Source organism: Orbilia oligospora (assembly GCF_000225545.1).
Source record: "Orbilia oligospora ATCC 24927 unplaced genomic scaffold scaffold00215, whole genome shotgun sequence".
Lineage (NCBI taxonomy): Eukaryota > Fungi > Ascomycota > Orbiliomycetes > Orbiliales > Orbiliaceae > Orbilia > Orbilia oligospora.
Window position 1 is genome coordinate 1,500,860 of NW_011645772.1, and position 23,597 is coordinate 1,524,456.

Sequence of the window (23,597 nt, forward strand, 5' to 3'; positions counted from 1 at the left end):
TCGACGGGATGGCAGGTCCATCCAGAGCACGTTCACACGCATTAATAACATGGCAGGAGGAAGCCATGCAATCAGGCCCAACAAAATCGCACAGACATCGTGACCATACTTTCGAGTTCTGTGGGTCAGACTAGCAAGCCTTGTTACCCCAGATCCGAGCTCTCAACGGTAGCCATGTCTCAAGGCCATCGGGACTCTGGAGAGCATCGATATGGGCACTTATTGCTACCTTACGCAATTGCCGAAAATAAGCGATAGAGCTAACATAAAAGCAGCCATTGGAAGCAATCAAATTAGTCACGATGTTTATTGAGAGGAACTCTGGAAAAATTTTTATATAAAGGTGGGTGGGCGCAGTTACCTGGTGTCAATTGTTAGAAGTCGAATCCGGTATTGATAGGGTCGCTTTGTGTCCGATAAGCCCGAACGCGGATCCACTAATCGGATTACGGAACACACCTTCGGGTTTTTGCTTTGGATAAGTTGGTATCCGGGTGGTGTCGACGTCGACGTCTATTGGAATACCACCGAGGCCAGAAAGCTTATTGGTCGGTAGACGTAATACGGTCAGCTAGATCCTTAAATCGCGCTCGAGGTGTAAGGTAAGGTAAGGTAAGGGAAGGTAAGGTAGTATACGTGTGTATACGTAAGAAGTGTATACGATCCACACCGGTTCGTATCGACTCACAATTCACTAAGCTAGCTGCTCCTCCAAGCTAGATATCGATCGATCCAAACTTAATATCAACTTTCAATTTGAAGGTATCTGGACGGGAAGCGTACGTACCATAACTACTTAGGTAAGTACGTAAGTAAGTACTTGGTAGCTGGTAGGTGCTAAACATAGTACCGAAATACCCGGGTACGTTACCGATGAATATGTACCCACATATTCCTTCTAGAATTTCGAGACCACGTTCATGACGCAAATCCCAATCTGCCTTGATATCGATCACACTGAAACGTCCCACACTCAACATCACGTTACCTGCAATTCAAGGTCTCGCATAAAGTGTGGCTTCAGATGTTTTCCCACACCGACGAGGGTTGCTCTGTACAGCCTACTTGGTGCCATTCCATTGATGTTCCATTCTGTCCAGCGAGATGCTCTTGGTTAGGGACAAACTGTGTTGAGGTGAGGTCGAAATATCAACACAAGTTTCTAATCCAACATTCACAACGCGGTTTTCCATACAGCCGCCTTGCTGTTTCGCCTGTTTAGAATTTGGCAGATGTTACGACAAATGTTTCATAAACTTGATGACATAAAATGAGCCGCAACTACACAGTATTCGGATATGGCTAAGCCAAAATGATCATTGGTGGCTGATTGGATAAACAAGACTTTATTATTTGGCCATTATCCGGTACTCATCTTATTATATTATGCAGTTGGCGATACTAGCGCATATGATCATGCTCGCTCCCGTATCGACATGTCGACGCCGACACAAGCTCAAAGATAATAGACAATGCAGTATACTTACATATGCAGGCGGTACTGTGGCTCTTTAAGGGTGCCTTCCTAGGCGTGGAAATTACCATCGTTCATGCACTAGGTCACCTATACAGCTAAGCTTATAACAAAGGTGCACTGCAAGTCTCTTGACGGATGTTGCCTTGTTCAAGTGAACTACGAGTATCCCGCCCCCCCCTACTATTAGTGTTATTTTGCCCAATCCATTTGATTCGTCGATGCTTTAATTTCAGTAACTAGCTGATAAAGGGAAGGAATGGTACCCAAACCATGGGATCAATTTCAACATTTGATCAAATGAGCGCTGGGTCGGTACCATTCCAGATGAATTCAGCTCTGAGGCTCCTAAAGTTTCGTATTCAGTTCTCGGATTATGATCCTAGCATGAGTAAATTTCTTCGAAATAGGGGCCGAAGAGAAAGTACCGCGGCAAGATGTGTACATGTATACATATATATTAGATCCCTGGAGAATGTTAAATTGCCGCCCAGTGTACTTCAACTGAATCTTATTAATGTAGGTCTGAATCCTATCTGACCAATGTGACTGCTTGCCGGACCGCCGTGTAGCGTACCCGATCCTAGATGGGCAGTGCTCATTTTACTGTCAGGTTTAAATCGTTTTCGATTGATAATTTATCCCAATCGGATGGATGTAGAACAGGCTTCCATAGTTCTAGTTCGGCCCTGTCTTCGATGCGGAAGAAAGGAACTTCGAGTTAATTACAATCTTGGACCCAGTGCATGTATTCCGCCAGGATTCTCTGTCCCGAGGCTCAGGGCCATGGTCGAAATATGCCGGTCACTAGTGCCCTCAATGTGTAGCTTACTCGGCTCCGTAGATCCGAAATGTATACATGGGGGGTACGGCGAATGCGTTATTTGTAAGGGCTCTTGGTCGTATGTTTCGGTACTGGTATACCTGGCTCGCGGCTGCCGTACGAATATGGGCACTTGGCTACGCTGACTCCGAGCCGCGGTTACAAATCGTGGTATCATTACTAGTTATATAATTATACGTATAGAGGGTGCACCCTACGATGCTTTAGTTTAGATCCTTGAAGTCTCTAAAAGAGATAGCATGCTCAACCCAGTAGGCCGTGGTGAACATTCGACGTCAATTCTAGAATGGCTTGAGCTGATTTCAAGCCAAAGGAGGGATCTAGCGTGAGGGCGGGTCACTAGCGCAGGCGTCGCCGAAGCGTGCATGTATACCCTGTCGACGACATGTCATAGGCTGCATACACTAACGCGAGAATGTGAAGGAAGGTTCCAAGTAGCTGGATCTCTGAACTAGTCGATCAGGAACATTTTACTTTCAATTTAACTAACCAGTAGCAGCCTATCCCAGCCCAGTGGATACATGTATAGCTAGTGTGGAACTCGATCCCGTGCCACCCTCAATATTTCAAGGTCGTCAACAATGCAGCTTGCGCCCTAATATACAGGTGGAATTTCCCGAAGGTTTTCAATCTAGAGGTTAATTGATTATGCCTAGGTCCTACATATAACGTGCAATTATCTAAGAAACGTTCCAAAAGGCATGATAGTTGCTACGTAGAAGGAAAAAAAAACTGGGCCGCAAAGGCCGCAAAGCTACGGGCGTTGCGATATCGTGTATACTTGACCCGTAGAAGTGCGCCTAAATTGGATTTGTGCTGGCTATCGCATGCTCTTCAGGCGTATTTTTCTTTGAACAGCTATGCCCAAGCCCGTCCGCAGCATTTACTGCAATATCGTGCATGCTGTGGACACAAGTAACATTGTCAAGCTAGCGAAAATCTTAAAATTCCCAAGCAAGGAGCCCCTCACGTACTGAGGGGTATTAAGTCACGTTTTTTACCGAAGCCTTTCATGGCATAGCAGGTTTGGCGCCTAATTGTCAGAGGCATCCCAGATCTGTTGGTATCACCGCCGCACGCTAAAATGTTTAAATTCATGCGTTATCTGCAAGGTTTGACTCCGAATGACACGAAACTACCCAAAGGAGAAAATCGACTTTCCATTCTCAATGTCAAGAACAAGCTTCTTCGCAACTGCAAGATGAGCCGAATGGTATAAAGGTTTATGAAACGACTAAAAAAGAAAAGACCGATGTGTCAAGCTATGAGCTGTAAGGACTCTAAAGGCTCCCCAGGCTGATTGATAATTGCGGAATCACCGCAGCTATTGGAACGCTAGATTTTGATGTCCAACCGGTACCCAACTTGCAACCTTTACAACACACTTCTTGCAGGCCCCACCGGCCACGATATCGGATCCCGGTCAGTCCATGCCAATGTGGCACGACACAAGATTCCTAGGCCGGTCGATTCTGAATACCCAAAGTCTCTAGTTTAATGAAGCATGGCTCGACATGCGTGCCCTACCCCGGGTAGTGTACTCCCACTTGACACCTGGAAAGGAAAGTTAATTCTCCTAATTGGGACTCCAGTAATCCTTCATCTTGATATGACAGCTTCCCGTGGCCATTAGCGTGGTGCCCCCGAGCTACCCCTCGAACAGAATTTGTGAAAATGCAAGAAAATTGTCTGCCTTAATAGTTCATTTCGTTCACATCATTGCCACAAACTGCAAGACTCAGGGACACCGTTCGGCATCCCCAACAATAGCCATTGTTGCCAGGTGACGGGTGGTGCTGAAACTTTTAGATCCTGTACTCTTATTGGTTTAGATAACTTTTTTATCTTCTTGATCAAGGAATTGGATGTGAATTATACGAAATAGCGGCATAGTATAATCGGGCTGTACGGTGCACGCTCCAATGCCTCCAATGCTAGAAATCTGACTTGAAATAGCGGTTGTTAACAATGACATTCTTCTATATAATCGTATATGATCTCTCGTCTGCTCGTAAGTCTTCTTTATTCTCATACCATACCCAAAAAAGGATTCAAAGTATCCACATCTCAACTATATCTATCTTCTTTAAAGCCACTTATTGTCCGGTCTTTTTTAAACTACCCTTCCAAAACATCGAAATTCTGAAATTCAACTTCCTACAAAACCTTACAATTCCGTTGATAAATATTCCCAAATCCAATGGAGTCCTCTTCTTCCTACACCGGGCGTAGTCGCCGAGATAGCCCAGTAAAATATATCAGAGGACAAGCTGGAATATACAATAACTCCAATCGTATGACAAAGCAACAATGGGCTTGGGCAGAGGATGGCATACAGCAATCGAATTACTCCGTAAACTGCAAGGAAGGGAGTCGATATTATACTTTCAAACTCAATGCGTATCCTCCCCAAGATGGATACGCTTTAGGCCGATTCGAAGCAAAAGTCTGTATTGGCCCCGAGGGCAGTAAACATGAATACCCTACATGTACATGTAGAGACTATGTCGAAGCCCAAAGGGCCTGTCGCCATATATTCTACATTCTCGACAATGTGCTGAGCTACGAGAACCAAGAACTTGAAGATATTAAGGGGACAATGCCCCTTCGTATCGACGGCCATTGTCTCCGCTCCCATACGGGTCCTTACGATCAAATAAAGTCCAGAGGACTTTCTTATATCGCCCAATCTCATATGTGGATGTTCTCAGGACCGGGGGAGTGGTCCGTTTCAGATCAAACCAAAGACATACTTCGTCACCTAGATCAATCCACGGACTATTCAGCCAGTCACTATTCAGATGAATATCTCTCTACGTCTCCTTCCCTTGCAGGTGCGGTATATCGATTGGCTATCTCAAACCCCGAATTTTTAGCTGACTTACGGAAAGAAGCCCCAGTAGATCCATGCTCAAAGTCATACTTTAGACTTCTTGACCAGCAAATTGATTATGCTTTTAGGAGGTGGATCAATTACACCAAGACAGGCTGCCCACGACTCAATTATCGAGATGACGATACACACCCCGATAACCTTGGAACTCCAAATGTACCCTGGATTGCTGGCCGACTTCAAAGGTTCGTCTACGACATCGAAATGGCCACTGTCGAGCGAAGCGAAATGTCATACGAAAACTACCATAGAGCATTTGGACTTCTAATTAAAATGCTTGAAAGCGTCATAGACATGGACCTAGATGCATCAGAGCTAGACTATCGACCACGAGTCGAGATGGCGAGCGGCACAGGAATGGAAAGGAACTTGTTCACTCGACTAATTGGGCGTTACTCCCCAGGCCATCCTAACTTTGCTATCAGCGTTATGAGAAGGATATCACACGCAGGGCAACCATTTCTCCCACGTCTTTTAGATTGCCGCCAGGTAATCCATGAGAAAGCCTCGAGGGAGTTTGCCGATGAGTTTGAAACTCTTTTACAAGAGATTCAAAGCTAAGCTCTCTTAGCTTAATTTTGCGAGTCTGTCTACGGTTCTGGGGCTAGGCTCCAGCCGCTGCATTGCAATTTACCACGGGGGTACCATTGGGAGGCTCCCCGTGGTAGCTCAGGCTTATTGCTTCTAGGCTATGTCTGCTGGCGTATGGGTTTCTTTGTTTCTTTACTTTTTCCGCTCATAGCTTCAATCTTCACAGGGGCCCTCGAGCTCGCTTAAAATTATCTACTGCATCGGTTGGATTGGAGTTTTTCTTGCCTTGGCGCATTTTCGTCTTTGCATAATGTTCTAAGGAGGCTCATGATGTTTTCCATGCGGCTCAATGTTGTTGGATTTTGACTCAGGCTGGTGAACTTTCTTTCTTTTTTCCTTTTTCCTTCTTCCTTCCACTTTTTTTTTTTTCTGATTATTGATTAGATGTTTCGATAGACTTTTTGTTTTTTTCTCCAGATTACCTCGACTAGTTTTGTCTTTGATTTCATTATTATTTTTTTTCATTCTTTTTTGTTTTCTTTTTTTTCTTCCGTTCTTCAAAGCCTGGAGCTACTTTTTGCAATAAGTTTTAACACATGTTTTGTAACTTCGATTCAATTAAATGCGCATCTATAACTACTTTATGATAGCTCGATCTTATTGATCTATTCCTCTATACGTATACAACAGACACCCGCCGACATTCTTTATTATCCTTCCACATTTTATGAGATATCACTGAACCAAATTTCACTCTGTCAAGGGCAAAGTTTAATAAACCATAACTAGGAGTCAACTAGTCGACTATATTGAAAAGAAAAACCATAATATCAAAACTAGAAGCCAAGCCACCCACCAGTTCGTAACCCCAATAAGCAAATGAATTCTAAGTACCTACCAAGAATTCAATCACCTGTTGTAGATGGAAGCAGGCGCCAAAGCCTTGGCTGATTCTGTAAGATAACCTTGATCCGGATCGGGAAGTCTGTCAAGAATACTAAGTCTCACTTGTCAGTTTGTTGTCGATGGCACTGCATCGCCACAGGCGCGATTTAGATGCTATGCAAACATTTAAAGACACTACTAAGCCTATTCATTGATAGTAGCCTTATAGTAAGCTAGGGTATACTTTAAAATGGTCTAGGCACACAATCCGGATCGGTTTCATGCTGCAGGCTGCGCCTAGATCCAGAGATCCACTATTCGCAAAGATCTTAGGTCCTGATCGATGTCCCCCCCGTACCGGAAAGCCTTAGCCGAAGGTTGAATTATATACTTTTTAAAACAATAGCCTTTGCAGATGTGGATCATAGATCTTATCAAGTGCTTTAAGAATGCTCCGGGGTAGCACTAAATTTATAAATGTTTGCATTGGCTTAAAGAGAAACGGGGTATACTGGTACGATCTATAGCTCCATTGCAGACCTTTCCAAGCCATTTTTACGAAGTATAGCCATAGGCGGACTAACTTTGACAGCAAGCCATCGGGGAATTTCTTTCCGTCCCAGAATCGATTTTAACAAGCACCAGGTTCCACAATCTTGGAATAGCTAAGACTTTGAGGCTGTTCGCTTAGAAAAACGAGGTTAAGTTCATACACGCCCACGTGTGTTGTTTTTGGGATATTTTGGGCAAGGGACCATGTGTCCTGCGTTCCACAAAACCTCACATGTTTCAACGCCAGTATTGTTAAGCGCTGGTCGATCTGGAATGTTATTCTGGGCTCTGGCACAGCTCAGTGCGCGGGCGGATTGTTTGTTCGCTGCTAATTATGCTGCATGCTGTGGCTTATGATATATAGTATTCTTTTTGCCCGCGAAACATATTTCGCAGACAGTTCATATGTCCCCGATCGCTAGGATTCTAACATGATGTTAATAAGAAACCAGTGCCGACATGTCATACATGCGCATATGCATATCTACCGGCCCTTCCAACCAGCGGGGCAGCATAGTGAGATAACCCACATCGCAATTGCGCAAACAATCCGCGCCTTCGTAGTAAGACTAGGCAGCTACCGAACTGTTCATTAACCATAATGTTCCCTCCACTGCCCAGTCTTTAATTAATCGTATAAATTTTTTATTTTTTTTAGCTAGCTAGGCTTAAAGATATGAACGGCGAACGAAGGCATTCTGTACTTTCGAGCGACTGCACAGTCACCAAATAGCACTCGAAACCATCACGGGCCCGTAATCGTGATACGCATTCAAGCTTCAAACAAACAAACACTCAGCCACGATAGCTAACTCCTCGATTCTAGGTCAATCGAGTTTACGATATTAGGTGGAAAAAACACCGGAATTTTCGGTCCATAGCCTCCCCCAGGGGATCGATCCCGGGACATCCCTAACTCTGTACCATGTGATATTCCGACAATAGATATCATCTAACTTGGAATGCCGGCCGGAACTCTAATCTAATACTGATACGATAGATCGACATGTATACGCAGCATTAATCCGTATCTTTCATGCATTTCCTTTTCTGCTTCATAAACTTGATCAAGCTCTTTATCTTTAACCAGCCGGTTCAGAGGTGACGAGCGACTCATAGCGCTATACCATTTTGGGATTTTATTATCTTCTGATTGGTCGCTGGCCGCATCGTCAATGCTCTGATTGGTCAATTTGCCAAGCTTGGAAGCTTAACTTCCAACATCAGAATGTGTTGAATTTCGAGTTCTTGTCATACATGACGCAGCCGGCCTGTTGTCTTGAGATACACGTGTACACGACTACCCGATTATAGAATAGTATGACTTTTTGAAGAAGGATTGCAGTACTGTTATATATTAGGAATTTATTAGTCGGTATTTAGAGTGTATAGCAAGGCGATAATAGAAGCCCCGGAAGTTCCGTTACACCGTGTTACAACGTTAACTTACATCGACATGATATTAAGGGAGAAAGAGTTTTGCCTTTTTTATTGAATTTAATTCAAAGAAGATGTGCAAATTGGGTGAACTTTCTAGAACTCTCTATGTCGACTCGTCGCGTAGCTGTTGGGTTACGGATGAAGCAATAAATCGATGAAATCCATACTTGCAAACCCGAAATTTGTTCCACCAGCTCGGCCATAGGCTCCGAGACTAAGAATTCGTTATGAATAGGTGTATATGCATTTGGAGATTCATTTGTCCCCAGCTTAAATGATCGCAACTAATCACACATAACCTTTTCTTCTTTCTCATCCTATCCGACAGCATCTCGCCCAAGGTACAGCCATATTCTACAGCCATCAGCTATCATTCTCGCCTTTCAGTAATATATTTGCAACAACCACTTCACAGATCTGCTAATCAATATACAGAAAGTCCTAACCTGTTAGACAATCTTACTCAACTCCCACAATGGCATCATCATCATACGGTATACCCCAAAGCATGAGAATCACAGTCCCAGAGAATTCACGTGTCGTAGATGTCCGTGTTGTCGTCCACAAAACCTCTTCCATTGTCAACGATAGGCATGTCAACCACTGGTGCATTTATTTCCACACAGAAGAAGGTTACATTGTCAAGGTCAACATGAGAGAGAAAAACCAAACCGAATGGTCTTACGTTCCATTCCGAAATGCAACCTACGGATGGCCTGGAATTTTGGATATCTCTGCGTATCAGTCACATACTATCACACCATCCATGATCAAAGCGTGGGATCTTCATACCCTCTGCCAACCCCGAGTGAAGGATCTGATCAGAGTCTTGCGCCGAAATAATCGCGAATACTACACTATGGCCAAGTGTGGATCTGGGTGCCGATTTTGGGTGTAAGTATTTTTCATTCTTTCTAAGCCTACCCCTTGACTTTCTGATCCTAAGGTATCTCAAAATATAGGTATACCGCTATCAGTGATTGGGAAGGTGCTGGCTACCTCAACGCCGGCACAATCCAATACATTCGGGAACGTCTGATGTTCTGGTACGATCATCGACAAGATCTGGTACGTACCGTGATCAAAGAGCCTCTCGACACAATGCCTGAAGGAAAGTTCTGGACTCCGGAAGAGTGGACTCAAGAGATGCGCCTCTACGACCCATTTCATCCATCCGCCGACATTTGGCACGATTACAGTAGGTAGTTGACTCGTGGTGAATCAGTTTCTTGAGCGAAACATAGAAGAGTTTGAGAAGTATACTATAAGAGATTTCAAAACTTACAGCGAACTAGGAATTTTGTGACCAAATGGTCTGAGACTAAGTAATAGTGAAACCAAAGGATCCTGAGAGGTCAAACTGAGAGGGGATCGATTCCCAGGCTCGTATTTATTCGGAAGCTGGGTGTACTCGGAAAAGTATAGAAGATCGTATGAGTTACTGATATACCATCGCTCAAGAGTGTATTGAGTATAGAGGAGTATATTCGAAATGAAAACAAATTAATTTATCACCTGTCATACTATTATTTTTGAGAAATTGTGATATTTGGAGTACTATGCTACGATGTATCTCAGGGTCTTCCTTGAACTAAAAACAAAACCCAAATATCAGAAGGAAGCGTTTGGATCTATTTTCGTCCCGAAACCCTGGCCTCTATGTGGATAGCTGAAGGTACGCCCCCGTCCGATATCCCACGATCGAATCTGATATCTGATAGGGTCGAATGTATATATATCCTCGGGTTGGATTCCATTTTAACTTATATATAACCCCTAATTCCACACGCTATTGCTTTCCGATCCGGTAGCAATTACCACGAATTCAGTCTCCACATTGATGCCTAAGTATTCTAAACAATGTGGCGTTCGGTGCGCTGGTGCCTCACTCGAACCGATATCGTCTTGAAACTTCAAAAAATGTGTTGACCAGACCGGAAAACCTTCGAGTTTCGAATTTTTACCGAACGACCAGTATCACCCCACTTTCTAAATTCTTATCGAGAGCTTTGCGCATGCATGCCGATGCTACAACCCGGGATCCTCACCGCCGGAGTAAAGGGCTATCGCAGATCGACATACTCGCCATATCTTGCAACATCAGAATTGCAGATTATGGTATCTGATAAGCAACTTTTCCTATCAGAAACATACTGTCGTTTTATTAGGTCTCCATTTTAAATACCCTAGGCAGCCTTCAGTTAGCTCGTGGTTTGTGCGTGGAGCCTACCCTCTTGGGAAGGTGCAGTACTTTCATCCCGCCAGATGCAAACGAGAGACAGAAGCCCTTTTCCCGAGTGACGCGGTACCTTGGTAGAGTTTTCAAACTAATTTCTGGTGTTAAACTCAGGAAAATGAGACCTGGCGGGATAGATATTTGTTTCGATGGACAAAGAGGGGAATGTAGATGCGCTGCCGCTCCATCCTTTGGATAATTTTGTTCCACAATTACTTTACGGTTCTCCTATATCAGAGAACTGTACCTGAGGTTTTATATTCATTGGGTGCAATCAGCTTCCTAAAGCTTGTGAATATACACAGTTATTTCGAGAAGCTTCACGGACTCACCACCATAGAAAAATCCCTAAATATTATAAGAAAAATGCTGTGGAGTCGAACTTTTAGTCTATATTACAGCTACTGTGTAAGCAATGTTTAGCTATTAGCATTGAAAACCTGATATCATGATGTTTTGGGATTTAAATGTCAACCCTAGTACAATAGTGATATCACTTCTGGTGAGCCAAGCGCATAGCAACAATATGTCATGCGCATGGGCGGGAAACCGTCTGCACCGTGACCATGCATGTATAGAACCTCCCGAGCCAATGAGGGAGTCTACACGGCTTGGCCTTGTGGTTCCTACATGGCCCCTTCGAATCCGACCTTGCAGATCCCGCCATTGACATCCCCATGCGTATGCCAGATGCATGAATCAGAAGCCATTTCTCTCGTTTATTCCAGAGCGGCGGGGCGGGGTTTGATGTCTCGGATTCTATCTGGTCCGCCGATGTGAACCAGCACGAATTAAGAAGTTGCGAAAGATGTTGTATTAGCGAAGGCAAGGCAGAGCTACCTCTAAGCTGACGATGATCACGAATTCAACCACGCTATTAGGAGGAAATGTCAAAATGCCTCCTTCACACGTCAGATGATTTGAAGATACCACTCGAGCTTCGGTCTAGGTAGCTTGAGGCGAGACAAGTATAAATGGAAAAAATAGAACGAGGCTTCTTATCCTGAGCTCAAATTGAAATGCGCCCATTACATTTACAACCCTAGCCGAGTTCCCCTTTGTGTTTCCTCTAAACTCTCCGCTAGCATCAAAATCCCATGTGCCTTCGGCTTTGTAGAGAAAAAGTCTATTGAGGAAAGCTAAGGGAAGTTAAGAGGGGGAAAAAAGAAGAAGAAGAAGAAGAAGAAGAAGAATTCTACCATCGTACCTACAATCGTATGCATGCATGCATGCAATGATCCCGCTGGCTTCTGCCTACTTGTCTCTAAAACACATTTTTCGCTAGACACCCTTTTATATATCCGAACCCTTTCAGAATAGTTCTTACCCTGTCTCGATTCGAGACCACCACGAGCCCCCCCGTTTGAAGAGCCGTCACTCGATCGATAAACCCCACGCCTGTAATGTTTAGCATTCTGTTAAATTGACAGTGGACAAGGAGCAAGCCGTTGGGAAAAGCGAATGGAACTAGTACGAGACGGAATCCTGAAGGCAAAAGAAAAGACATGGGTTATTTTTTTGGCTTTAGCGGATGGGAATCGGATATCATAAACTCCCTTCCTTCTTCTTTTTAGCTTCGTCTGATTTGATTTGATTCACCTTCTGTTTCTTACCCAACAAATCTTTGACTCAACTCCTGGCGATTGGGGCATAAACGATAGGCGCTATAGAAGTCAAGACTGTCTACAACTTCGACGTTTAACATATTCCAACAATATACACACGGTTCTCCGGTCTATGCTAGGCGAAGAGCCTGCTCCAAACACAACATATGCAGGTCCCGTCAACACAATAGCAACCTTGAGTTGAATTAATTCGACAGACGAAAATGGTGGACATGGCGGCAGCTTCGCAAACTCCGTCTGCTAGTTTGGAGGGGGATCCTCTGAAGCAGTATGATCCAAACCTTCCAGTACCCTATTGGCATCAACGGATGGAGCTCGCTGTTGTGGTTATTGTTAATACACTCTCCTGTAAGTTTGGCACACAAACAGCACCCAATCCCAAATTTCGACATCTAGATTCTAGCAAAAAAAAAAATTTTTAAAAATAAAAAATAAAAAATCAATCTAACAAATTTGTTTAGTGATGGCTATAATAGCCCGAATATATCTTAGGGCTATCCGCCTCAAACGCTTCAGAGCAGACGATAAATGGATGGTTGCGGCAGGTGTATGTCATCGAACCACATTCCTCCCAAGAATGCACACTTCAATAGCTCTCGTGAACGGCAGAGATCACTCGCCTCAGAATTATAATTACTAATGATTGTCCTTTTTACTCCTTCGATTACAGGTTTTTCTGATATTTCCGCATTTCGTATGTCAAATTGGCACCAACAGATATGGCTCAGGTCTACATGACCAAAACATCCCCGACGCATGGATAGTTCCGTTTTGGTATTTTTCATGGGGTTGGATAGGATATAATATTGTTTCGACCTTGATAAAGATCAGTGTTTGCTGCTATCTTTTACAGATTGGTATGTGAAGTTTCTTGGTTCTACATTCCTGGATATTACTTAGAGGCCCCTTGCTTCGGGATCAAGGCTTCCATCACTTGGTACCCTTCAAAGGGCCTTGGAAGTTTACGCTATCGTCTAGAGAGGCGCAGCTAACAAATATGAAATGAACTCGTGTAGTCCCGTTTCACCTCCTCACATTACGCCGCCTGATTTATGCCCTGATGGTCATAACGTTTGGGCTTGGGCTTAGCATTTCCCTTTGTCACCTGCTCCAATGCACGCCTTTGATTAGTAACTTCGACTACACAATTAAGCAAGAGCATTGTTTTAACATCGATATCCCGCGTTTTACATGGATTGCGGTGAGCATATCAATTGATCTGTGTATCCTTGCCATTCCATGGGCTATTATTCACGGAACGAGGATCCAAGCTGCGGAGAAAAGAATATTATTGATAGTATTTTCCGGAAACTTATTGGGAACGGCTGTTTGGTAAGTTGCATCGGAAGGGTCGGATATCCCTAGCCCAGGCCCCAACAGAGAATCGTAAGCTGATATATATTGTGTGTAACAGTGTTGTCAGCATCTATTCCGTATGGAATACTCGAACTTCCCTCGCCCATTATGACCTTGCGTACACACAAACAGCCTTTGCGATTACCAACGATGTTGAAATATTCTTTTATGCCCTTGGTGCATCTCTTCCTGGTAAGTCAATTCAATGCTGTATTTATCAGTAATCATGAACATGTTAATAAATATCTAACTAAATTACATCGATAGTCCTATCTCCGTTCCTTCTCTCCCGCTTTGCCTCTAAGCAAGAGCTTAACGGCACCGCAAGCTCAAGGGTACCTAGTTGGCGAGTCAAAGGCGGGTCTACCATTGGTAGTCCTATGCATATGATAGCGCCACCTAGACGGTCAAAATCTCATTTAACAACGCTAAACGACGACGACGACATCGAGCGGGACATCGGTCGTGAGATTGAAAGCAAATATGGATATAAAGTTGATGTAGACCATGACGACGAAAACTCATCAGATTTGACGTTAGAAAACAGGCCGAGTAAGACTACATATGGAGAAAGTGAAGCTGAGGGTTCTACGAAAACGTCTATGCAGAAGTTTACAGTTGACGATATTGTTTGATTGTTCCAACTCCAGGAAGTTTTTGGATCTCTGGATTTCAGTTATGGATTGCAATATTGGTTCCATAAAAAGAACTTTTGATTTTGTTGGGTTTATTTAGCGTATTGTAAAAGAACATTTCGGCGGCGGCGGATCTGGTACGTACATACTATAGCGAAGTACTTTTCTCTCTCTGGAGTTTCTTCTTTACTTCACGATACCCTTGTTGGATTGTTGTTATTTCCGTATTCGACTTTTGATCTTAATATCCTTGTAATACGGTCCTGTGCTCGATTTTCATTCGACCTTCTCCTTTTTTTTTTTTTTTTTCCTTTTCCGAGCCATCTATCGATGCATGTGTATCACACTATCCTAGCTTAATGAATACACGAATACACCTAGCTACATTTGACTTAGAGAAATATTAAATCTAAAATCTCTAGGCATATACATATATACCTATTTCTGCAATTTACAGACCGTATGAGGACATCATATTTACGAGGTCAAGATGATTATTTTGTTGGCACATGTACCAGGATTTTGGCTCCATTCCCGTCACGTCAGCCTCACCTGCCGATACCCGAACCCCAAATGCCAGCTCAGGAGGCCACGCAATCGATCGATCTTAAAATGAAGGCCCCGTCTTAGTTTCCAGGAGATATCAATAACACTTCAACGAGCTGACTGTGCCCGAAAGTTAAACTCAAGTTGAGGGATCTCATTATTCATCGAAAGTCGTGACATCTGGGGCCGGAAGATAAAACCTTGCCTCTCTATTTCCAACCCTACGGCGGAACTAGTCGAGGATGTTACCCGAGTATTGGCACTCGTCATTTGAGCACTCCTAGCTGCATGTAGCTTCACACCCACTAGTTTTAATTTGGGAGGATCCATTGCACGCGATAGTTTGACCTCGAAAGCCATCTCCGCCTGAGAAGGCTGTGGTTGTCATATCTCTAGGCGTCTATGATCAGGCACGAGATTAGTCTCATTAATATACATGTACACATAGGTAGACTCTCTTTTAGATTTTGACCAACGTTATGTTAAACAAACTGATAACCTAGATTTCACACCCGGGCGCTAGACCCAACTAACGCACTGTTTGTACCCCTCAAATTCCAAATCCTGCGGATTATGCATATCTTGCAAGATAGCGACGCTTTAAAGCAAGGATGAAGGGATCTGATGTATCACCATCGAAAAGCACTTGCTAGCGGAACAATCCCAAAAGGTCGTAGGATATGTGAGAAAGCGAAACAAAAGGGACCAGCGCAGAGCCTACGAGGGACAGACGTAGCTACATGTAGTACATATGTATCGAACAAAAATCAATGGTGTGACCGATAATTAACTCGACACGGCCCTTGGGAAAAGTGATGGACCTTGTAAAATTAGAAACGTGAACCACTCGCTTCCATTGGAGATTTCCTGTTGTCGCCCAAACAATAGGTCTGGGCCGTCTCTTGGAAACGGCTAGGGAAAGCGAAAGAAAAAAATGAGGCTCAGATTTATGAGCAAGTTGGGCTTTAAAACTTCAGCTTGCCCAGCCCCCAGCCCTTCGGACTTTTAGTTTTTCTCTCTCTTCTGTGGGCTTATTATTTTTTTCTATTAGAGCTACAAGGCTTCAACATTTCGCCTGGACGTGAATCTAGGGATAAAGACGGAGAATTCAAGAGGATTCGATACACAATACAGTTATCCTTTCAACAACATTAGTTTGGATACCGAATATTAATAACTACAGCCTGCCAGGATCTAGCCGTCCTCCGGTCGCTTCTTCCCATTCCAACTAAACATCCGACATGGCGGACTATTCACAAGGCCCCATAGCTGGCGCGCCTCCAGCCCAAATGGGATACAACAATGTCAACACAACAACTATGAGTTCCAACCCGGATAACGCATTTTTGTCAACCGTCAGACCTCCATACCGCCCATGGCTGAAGTTTCTACCTATCTTAATACTAGTTTTCACAATCGGTGTGATTGCTATGGTTGGATACGTTGTTAATGTGGTGGGAGATGGGACTCAAAGTTTGGGATTCAATCTGTTCGCTGTAAGTTTTTTGTCAAAAAGAAGAGGATCTCCTGGGTTATCTTGTCTAACCATTGAATTTAATTTAATTTACAGGGAGCATGGACTCTGATCGTCGGTACCTTCTTGATTTTGGCTTTCTGGAATATGCCCCACATCCATTATAGATGGATAATCTTCATCCTCTCTGTACTATCCTGCATCTGGTGGCTCGCAGCCTTTGCATACCTCGCATCGAACACAAAACAATCTTTCGAAGTAATCAAGATACTCGAATCGTATAGTTCATTGTCCAGCACCTACAGTTTTGATCCTAGTGATTATGGATTCAGGAAAAGAGATTTGAGTGCTCTCGGACTGTTGGAAAAAAGGCAGTCTGTTAGCCAGATATACGAATATATCAGGAACCTTCCAAAGTATAAGACGGCTGCGTCGGTTATGGCTGGTGCCGCTGCGATCGGTGCGATCATTTGGTAAGTTGACACTGACAGTATTTTGCGTATATATCTGAGTTTATTTACTAATAGTGGGGGATAATTATAGGGTCATCTTCTGCGTCTTCACCGTTTTCTACGCCATGGCTCTCTTCAGCAGCTCTCCTTCCCAATCAGCTCCAGCCGCGCCAATGGGTCCTGTCCCAGTAGGCCAAGAGCCTAAAACCGAAACATACGCAAATGTCCAACCGGTTTATCCACCGGCTGCCGCAACTACCGCACCTACTTTTGGATATCCATCGAGGCCTGACAGTACTTTCTCTAGCGCTCCAACATACATCACAAACGACCCTAGGGATCCCCGTGCGGCGCCAGGCGCTGAGTTTTTAACCCCGCCACCGCCTGGAGGGTATACAAACCCGCAGTTTGAGGTAGATAGGAATTATACAGTTAGTCCGTTGAGTGCCGTAGAAATGCCGGCAGTGAGCCAGCAAGTGAATTTGGCAGAAATGCCGTCTGCACCGGCGGCGGACCATAGATAAGGGTTGGTAATATGGTGGAAGTATGTCCGATAGTGGGGCGTATCTAATGCATTAGCTTGGCTACTGGTTATGCCGCTGTTATCTAAGAGACAAGATGTTTGATATTCTGGGATTATTTTGGAGAAAATGTGCGATTCCTATATCTACTTAAATATGCATATTGCTCGCATTTTTTTTATGGGTCTATTAGAGGAGACCTACTGCTATACTTTAATGACTTAACAGGTAATATATTTCTGGCCTTTACTATTTTAACGAACAAATTGCCTGAAAATCAAAACTTATGATGAGGTTCGGGTATACGTATCTTTTGAAATCAAATTCCAGTGTGCCACTTGATATTATATCAATCCGGAAATTCACTCAGGGCAGCAGTACTGCAGTGCACGACTGTCAAAAACCAGTTTTCTAGCTACTGGGTATCATTCTAAGTTTAAAAGCAAAGTTGGGGTATTGCGATACTGATAAAATGCAGTCTGTCCCCTTTCGCGCTCTTTACGTCTATACAATTTCCAGACCCCACTAATTCCCTCTAACAACCTTCACGCCCCTTCCCCACCCCTTTCCGAACCCTTCAACAACTCCACTGCCCAATAATCCACCCAGTACCCACTCAATAGTCACCCCCTTGTGTTCCCTCCACTTCCTCGTCCTCCCTTCAAACTTAACTTCCCCGTCCTTCTTCTTCCTAACACTGCCCTTGTTCTTCGAAACCCCTCCATCCCACTTCTCCCTTACAAACTCAATCGTTGCTTGGCGGTGGGGGCAATGACGAAGTATATCTAGAAGGTGAGATTTCGTTAGGGAATAGAGGTTAGTGAGGAGGCCAAGAGATGGCGGGGTTATAATATATTCTATATGGGTATCCCTTGGCTTCGAGGGTCTAGAGGAAGAAGATTTGGAGGCATCTCTGTTACTAGAGGATATGGATGATAACGATGATAATGTAGAAATATGGGAATGGTCTTTTTCTGGTATTGGAGTTATATATGTCATCGCAGAGGTGGGTGTGAGAGTAGTGATATCAACTGCAGGTAATGTATATGCATCATCGGAGTTTATCGTCAGAAACCCAGCAGATAGTAATGCCATGATAGTTTCTTTTGGGAGGGTATTCTCAGCGGTTGGGTCAGACGTGATAGTTGTTAACGAGGGATTATTCACGAATAACGATAAAAATGCCCCTTTCAATTCGGCGTCTAGCGCTGAACTCGAAGCAATAGATTTGAGAAAATCATCTGTCGTAATAACACCGTCGAGAGAAGTCATATTCCCTGTTTTGATCGTAACCCGGCGTAATGTTCCATCTGCCACCAAGGAGGTAATTTCTCGCTCGGTCTCCGTTGGTGACAAGAGGACCGAGTGCAGATGTGGCAAAGGCACGACAGGTGGAAATGACTTCCGATAGTTTAAGACCTCAGCGAGTAGATCTCGCGATATACCCAGACCTGTAAGAGTCGGTGGCAAAGGCGTGAACTGGTTGGACATAATATACTTCATGCCCTCGAGTACTGTAGTTGGCAGTGGGTCTGGCCGAGAGCTAGTCGGCCAGCTAGGGGAGTATAGGGCAAGGGAATCATCATCATAGTCATTATTATTGCCGCTGAATGTGGAATGCACTGGTGGGGTTGACGGGGCACTCGAGGACTTTCGAGGACTTGACGTTGCAGACTTGCGACGAAGCTGGTTCAGAGGATTCTTGCGCTGTGATACAGCGCCTGGCTGGCTCTTCTTGATACGGTAAGAGGCAGTGAAGTTCAGCGACATATTTCCCCAATATCGATACTTTAGGAGCAACTATGGTGGGGAGAGGACTCGGGAAACGAAGGAGGCAGCCGAGTCTATTTCCACGATTTTGCATTTGGTTCAGATCCTGGCTTGCGCTAGTGTTGATGATTCACTTTTGCAACAGGAGCCGTATGACTAATCAGATTTCAGCCAATCGGCGTTAAATTGTGTCGGTACTGTGGTCGGACTTAGTGCCAATACAGAAGCAGCATGCTCAGTATGCAAGTATGCTGTGTAGTATGTTCTAAGATACCTCATATTGATACACCAGAGTGCCTATTAACAAGAGTAATTACCTAAGTAGGTAGGTATTAGGTACCTATTCACACCTGGAAAATCATTTGGAACATTGCCTTCGCTTGTGGCAGGTTTTAGTAACTCAAAGGCCTCAGTGAGCTCAGCTCCGTCGCCGTCTGCACGATTAACTGGTCTAGATAATATAATTGATTATATAATGGGACCAGAAGCCAAGCCGTTCAACTCGGATACCCCCCAAACAACTGTTCGTCTTGCTATTTCCGTAGGGTTTCGCGCTTCGGAGAGGAGTACTTCCAATACCACAATATTCCGGTGGTTGGGAGGGGATTCCTTATTTATTTTATCTTTTATCGCCCACGCACAGGCCGAGACAGTAATATACACGTGCATAGATCCAGGTTCTAGGAAGGTTTTCTGCTAGGACCACGGTGTGCGCATGCCTTTCATGATCGAAATTTTCAAAAAAGCCATGGACTTCCCTTGATATCGATAGAAAAACTACAAAATGCGAGACTTTAAAATGCATGGTGTATACTTAGTCTCAAAGCCAGCTATCCCGCACTAGGAAGTACGGATCATCATCCCCAGACTATACATCTGCAGGGCATATCACGGAACTAAGCCGCTTAGGCGACAATGTTCCTAGTCCAAAGCTCCTCCACGCCCATCCTGTGAATGAAATGCTGCTGCCCCACTTTGAGGACATAGGTTTTCATAAGACAATGGATGTTATCATGCCGGCCGCGCTCTCCTAGCTACGGCTGATTGGTGCAACATCGATCGCCGTTAAAACTAGGAGGAAACTCGTGTACTGCATACGCCCGGACTTATAACTGCCTGTAACGTGATATCATCTAGGGTCTATTCGTGTTATGAAGAACCCGTCTCATTAATAACTACTTACCTTTCGAGGCAGCTCAAAGGAGTAGAAGCTTATTGGGCGGCCGGTTAACGGTCGATTCTACGAGAATTATGATCATAAGACTATATTCTATGCACGCCGCAATCCTGCATCCTAGTATGCGATGAAGTGTTCTCCTGCTATAATAGCACAACCTATCGCGGAGACCGATTTTGTAGGGACAGGTCCACAATGCTATAGGGAGATAGCTAAGGGCCTATAAGTTTCAAGCACCCCAAGTGCGAAGATTCGAAATTTAAATCGCTATCCCATATCATACGGCGGCACCGCTGTAATAATTAATATTAATACATATATTGTTGATACCCCATCTTGTTTTTCGGTATTAATATATTGATATTACTTTCGATCCGGAGATATGCTCCAACAGGTCTTTCTTGCCCTGACGCTGTTGGGTACAGTGAAGGGCCTAGGAAACCCCCTCGACCAGTTCCTTTATAAGAGGCAAGCTCCACGAGAGCCACTGTTTGTGAACGTAAGTCAACCTGCTTAGTCTTATATATTAATGAATATATTAGACAAAAAAGAAAGAGATAAGGAGAAAAAAGTCAATAAGAAGGAGGAGGAGGAGGAGGAGGAGGAGGAGGAGGAGGAGGAGGAGAAGGAGAATGAGAATGAGGAGGAGAAGGAGAAGGAGAAGGAAAAGGAGAAGGAGAAGGAGAAGGAGAAGTAGAAAAGCGCATGAGCTAATACTGCCCTAGGTTCCAGCATCAGTTGATCTCGAATGGTACTCCTGCGGCAATGGAATCATAGAAAGTAAATTTGAATGCGCCAGGCTAAGCGTCCCACTCGACTATAAACAACCTGAGAATGGACTCCGCGCAATAGTTCCAATAGTCAAATTCCCAGCGGAAAGCAATGCCCCTTACAAAGGCTCTGTTCTCTACAATCCAGGCGGTCCAGGCCAGCCAGGGGTAGAGTTGATTTACCTCGACTCAATTTTCGAAGACATCCGCTCCGAAGTAGTTGGAACCGGCTGGGACATCATTACTTTTGATCCTCGCGGCATGGGCTACTCGATTCCCCATGGTAGCTGTGATATCACACCAGGCACATTCGTCCCGGAGCGTCAAAATGCAACGACCCTTCCAGCCGTGTTAACTGGCTCAAATATGAGACACAGGAGACGTGCCCCAACTTTTCCTCCCAATAATGACGAGGTGGTTTTCAATATGTTAATACCAGATGACCCACCTTCACGGAAAACTATAGCCTATGCAGAGGCGGATAGCTGGACCCGTGCTTGTCAAGAGCTGGTTTCGCAATATAACCAAGCAGGTCCACATATGAACACCGTGGTTATGGCTACCGACATGCTATCGATAGCTCAAGCTCTCGCCCGTGAAAAAAATGAAAGCAATACAATCCTAAACTATTACGGACCTAGTTATGGTAGCCTTCTCGGCCAATATTTCGCCACCTTGTATCCTGATAACGTTGGAAAGTTCTACTTGGATGGAGTAGTAGACGCAGACACTTGGGTTACCCAAGATAACGCAAACACTACGATCATCCATGTTGATAAGATATGGTCGAAGTTTTTCTCTGCATGCTATGATGCAGGTCCGACAAAATGCAGCATGTTTACAGGTCGAAACTCCCATGCGGTCCGCGATAGATTCAACGCTATCACTGCAAAATTGAATGCCACAAAATACGAACTTGAAGGTATTCCCGAGGCTCCACATCTCAATATCACGAGCCTTCTATGGACGATCAAAGGCTTAGCATTCGGAAGTGGTTACGGCCCAAGCTTCATATGGCCGCTTTTATCAAACTATCTTGTTTCCTTAGAAACGCTCCTGGCTTCAATTGGTTCTGCAAACCGAGACCCCGAAGTCTCACGAAGAGCGTTATCCGAATTTGAGAAAAGAGCTGAATCAGCTGTTGATCTATATACTAAGATCTCTGAATCATTTTACCAAGTTGCATGCACAGATGCAAGAGATCTTCGCGGGGTAGTAATTACTGACGCGGATTGGAAAGCGTGGAAAGCTGTCAGTAAGATCATAGGTCCTTATAAACTGGCCGATAGAGTTAGGTGTACAAAATGGCCGATAAGACCTTCATGGGAATGGTATGGCCCTGTAGGTGGGAAGACAAGAACGCCTATCCTATTCGCGGGAACGACATTGGATCTGATCACACCACTCATAAAGTACGTAAAATTTGATTAATTGGCTAAATGAGATCTTTACGGGTTTGACTAATACATGGACCCTTCACAGTTCTGAGAAGGCGAGGACGCTTTTCAAAGGGGCCAAGATGCTTTATGTCGACGAGATAATGGTTAGTTAAATTTCTGGTTCATTTTTAGTATGTGTTACAGATCTTTGATACTAATTAAACGTTAAACCGAATCTCTAGCATACGGTTTCAGGCACCAAAAACAAGTGCGCCGCCCGCCATGTCCTCGCATACTTCCAAAACGGAACGCTGCCTGGCCATGATAACAGATGCAAAGGGGAGACAACGATATTCAAGTAGACCTACAGAGTTATGCATGTTCCAAAAAGTTATAGAAACGAGAAGTGTGTACACATCAACTAGCCAGAGTCACTTACGAACCTGTGTACCGAGGCGAATGTAATCTTGTGCACCCAGAAGCTCTATAACATCATGTCATGATCCAATTAATGCATGGTCCTTGTTAACGTTGATCTTCACGGATAATTAATTTTCTGAGAACCGCGATCACTTGAACATACGGCCTCTTCATAATACATCGCGCTAAACACTACGACTGTGGTATTTATCTTTGATATCATAGAAATCTAAGCCCAGTTACGACAGCTCCTTCGCATCAGCTCTGCATATGAGTTATAGTTTGCTAGAACATCTTACATGTAAAGAGTACCTAATATTCGAAACCGGGATCGATGTAGCATCGACAGGGCAACTTGGCTAATACTGCGTTGATTATGTGGTATTATGTGACCGACAACACATAATGTTTGCCTGCCACGACTCGGTTCGCATTGCTCGGACTGAGCAGGATCATGATGCATTCGGGGTCTATCATGCATGAAGGGAACAAGTATGGTTTAATCAAGTACTGGGATAATTAGATGCTGGCTGTCGGCCAGCATGATATAAAATGTGAACGTTCCTCATTGCATCGCGGGGAGCCAAAAGTCTAATAAAACGGCGTTATATTGGTCG

General features: G+C 44.2%; 6 protein-coding genes across 6 annotated transcripts; 5 read left to right on the forward strand and 1 right to left on the reverse strand.

Moving 5' to 3' along the window:
• Positions 1–4,518: 4,518 nt before the first annotated feature.
• AOL_s00215g442 (uncharacterized protein) lies at positions 4,519–5,772 on the forward strand (the record flags this gene model as incomplete). Its single annotated transcript, XM_011129644.1, has 1 exon — positions 4,519–5,772. One exon carries the CDS (start codon positions 4,519–4,521, stop codon positions 5,770–5,772), a length of 1,254 nt encoding a protein of 417 aa, XP_011127946.1.
• A 3,322-nt stretch (positions 5,773–9,094) lies between these two features.
• Positions 9,095–9,825, forward strand: AOL_s00215g443 (uncharacterized protein; the record flags this gene model as incomplete). The annotated part of the gene is made up of 2 exons (XM_011129645.1): positions 9,095–9,513; positions 9,582–9,825. 2 exons carry the CDS (start codon positions 9,095–9,097, stop codon positions 9,823–9,825), a joined length of 663 nt encoding a protein of 220 aa, XP_011127947.1.
• A 2,858-nt stretch (positions 9,826–12,683) lies between these two features.
• Positions 12,684–14,471, forward strand: AOL_s00215g444 (uncharacterized protein; the record flags this gene model as incomplete). The annotated part of the gene is made up of 6 exons (XM_011129646.1): positions 12,684–12,828; positions 12,942–13,027; positions 13,151–13,337; positions 13,497–13,812; positions 13,895–14,028; positions 14,104–14,471. 6 exons carry the CDS (start codon positions 12,684–12,686, stop codon positions 14,469–14,471), a joined length of 1,236 nt encoding a protein of 411 aa, XP_011127948.1.
• A 1,787-nt stretch (positions 14,472–16,258) lies between these two features.
• On the forward strand, positions 16,259–17,467 carry AOL_s00215g445 (uncharacterized protein; the record flags this gene model as incomplete). The annotated part of the gene is made up of 3 exons (XM_011129647.1): positions 16,259–16,513; positions 16,588–16,964; positions 17,035–17,467. 3 exons carry the CDS (start codon positions 16,259–16,261, stop codon positions 17,465–17,467), a joined length of 1,065 nt encoding a protein of 354 aa, XP_011127949.1.
• Positions 17,468–17,989: 522 nt separating this feature from the next.
• On the reverse strand, positions 17,990–19,234 carry AOL_s00215g446 (uncharacterized protein; the record flags this gene model as incomplete). The annotated part of the gene is made up of 1 exon (XM_011129648.1): positions 17,990–19,234. One exon carries the CDS (start codon positions 19,232–19,234, stop codon positions 17,990–17,992), a length of 1,245 nt encoding a protein of 414 aa, XP_011127950.1.
• Positions 19,235–20,793: 1,559 nt separating this feature from the next.
• Positions 20,794–22,922, forward strand: AOL_s00215g447 (uncharacterized protein; the record flags this gene model as incomplete). Its single annotated transcript, XM_011129649.1, has 5 exons — positions 20,794–20,910; positions 20,974–21,104; positions 21,211–22,593; positions 22,664–22,724; positions 22,803–22,922. The coding sequence occupies 5 exons, from the start codon at positions 20,794–20,796 to the stop codon at positions 22,920–22,922; spliced, it is 1,812 nt and encodes a 603-aa protein (XP_011127951.1).
• Positions 22,923–23,597: the final 675 nt, after the last annotated feature.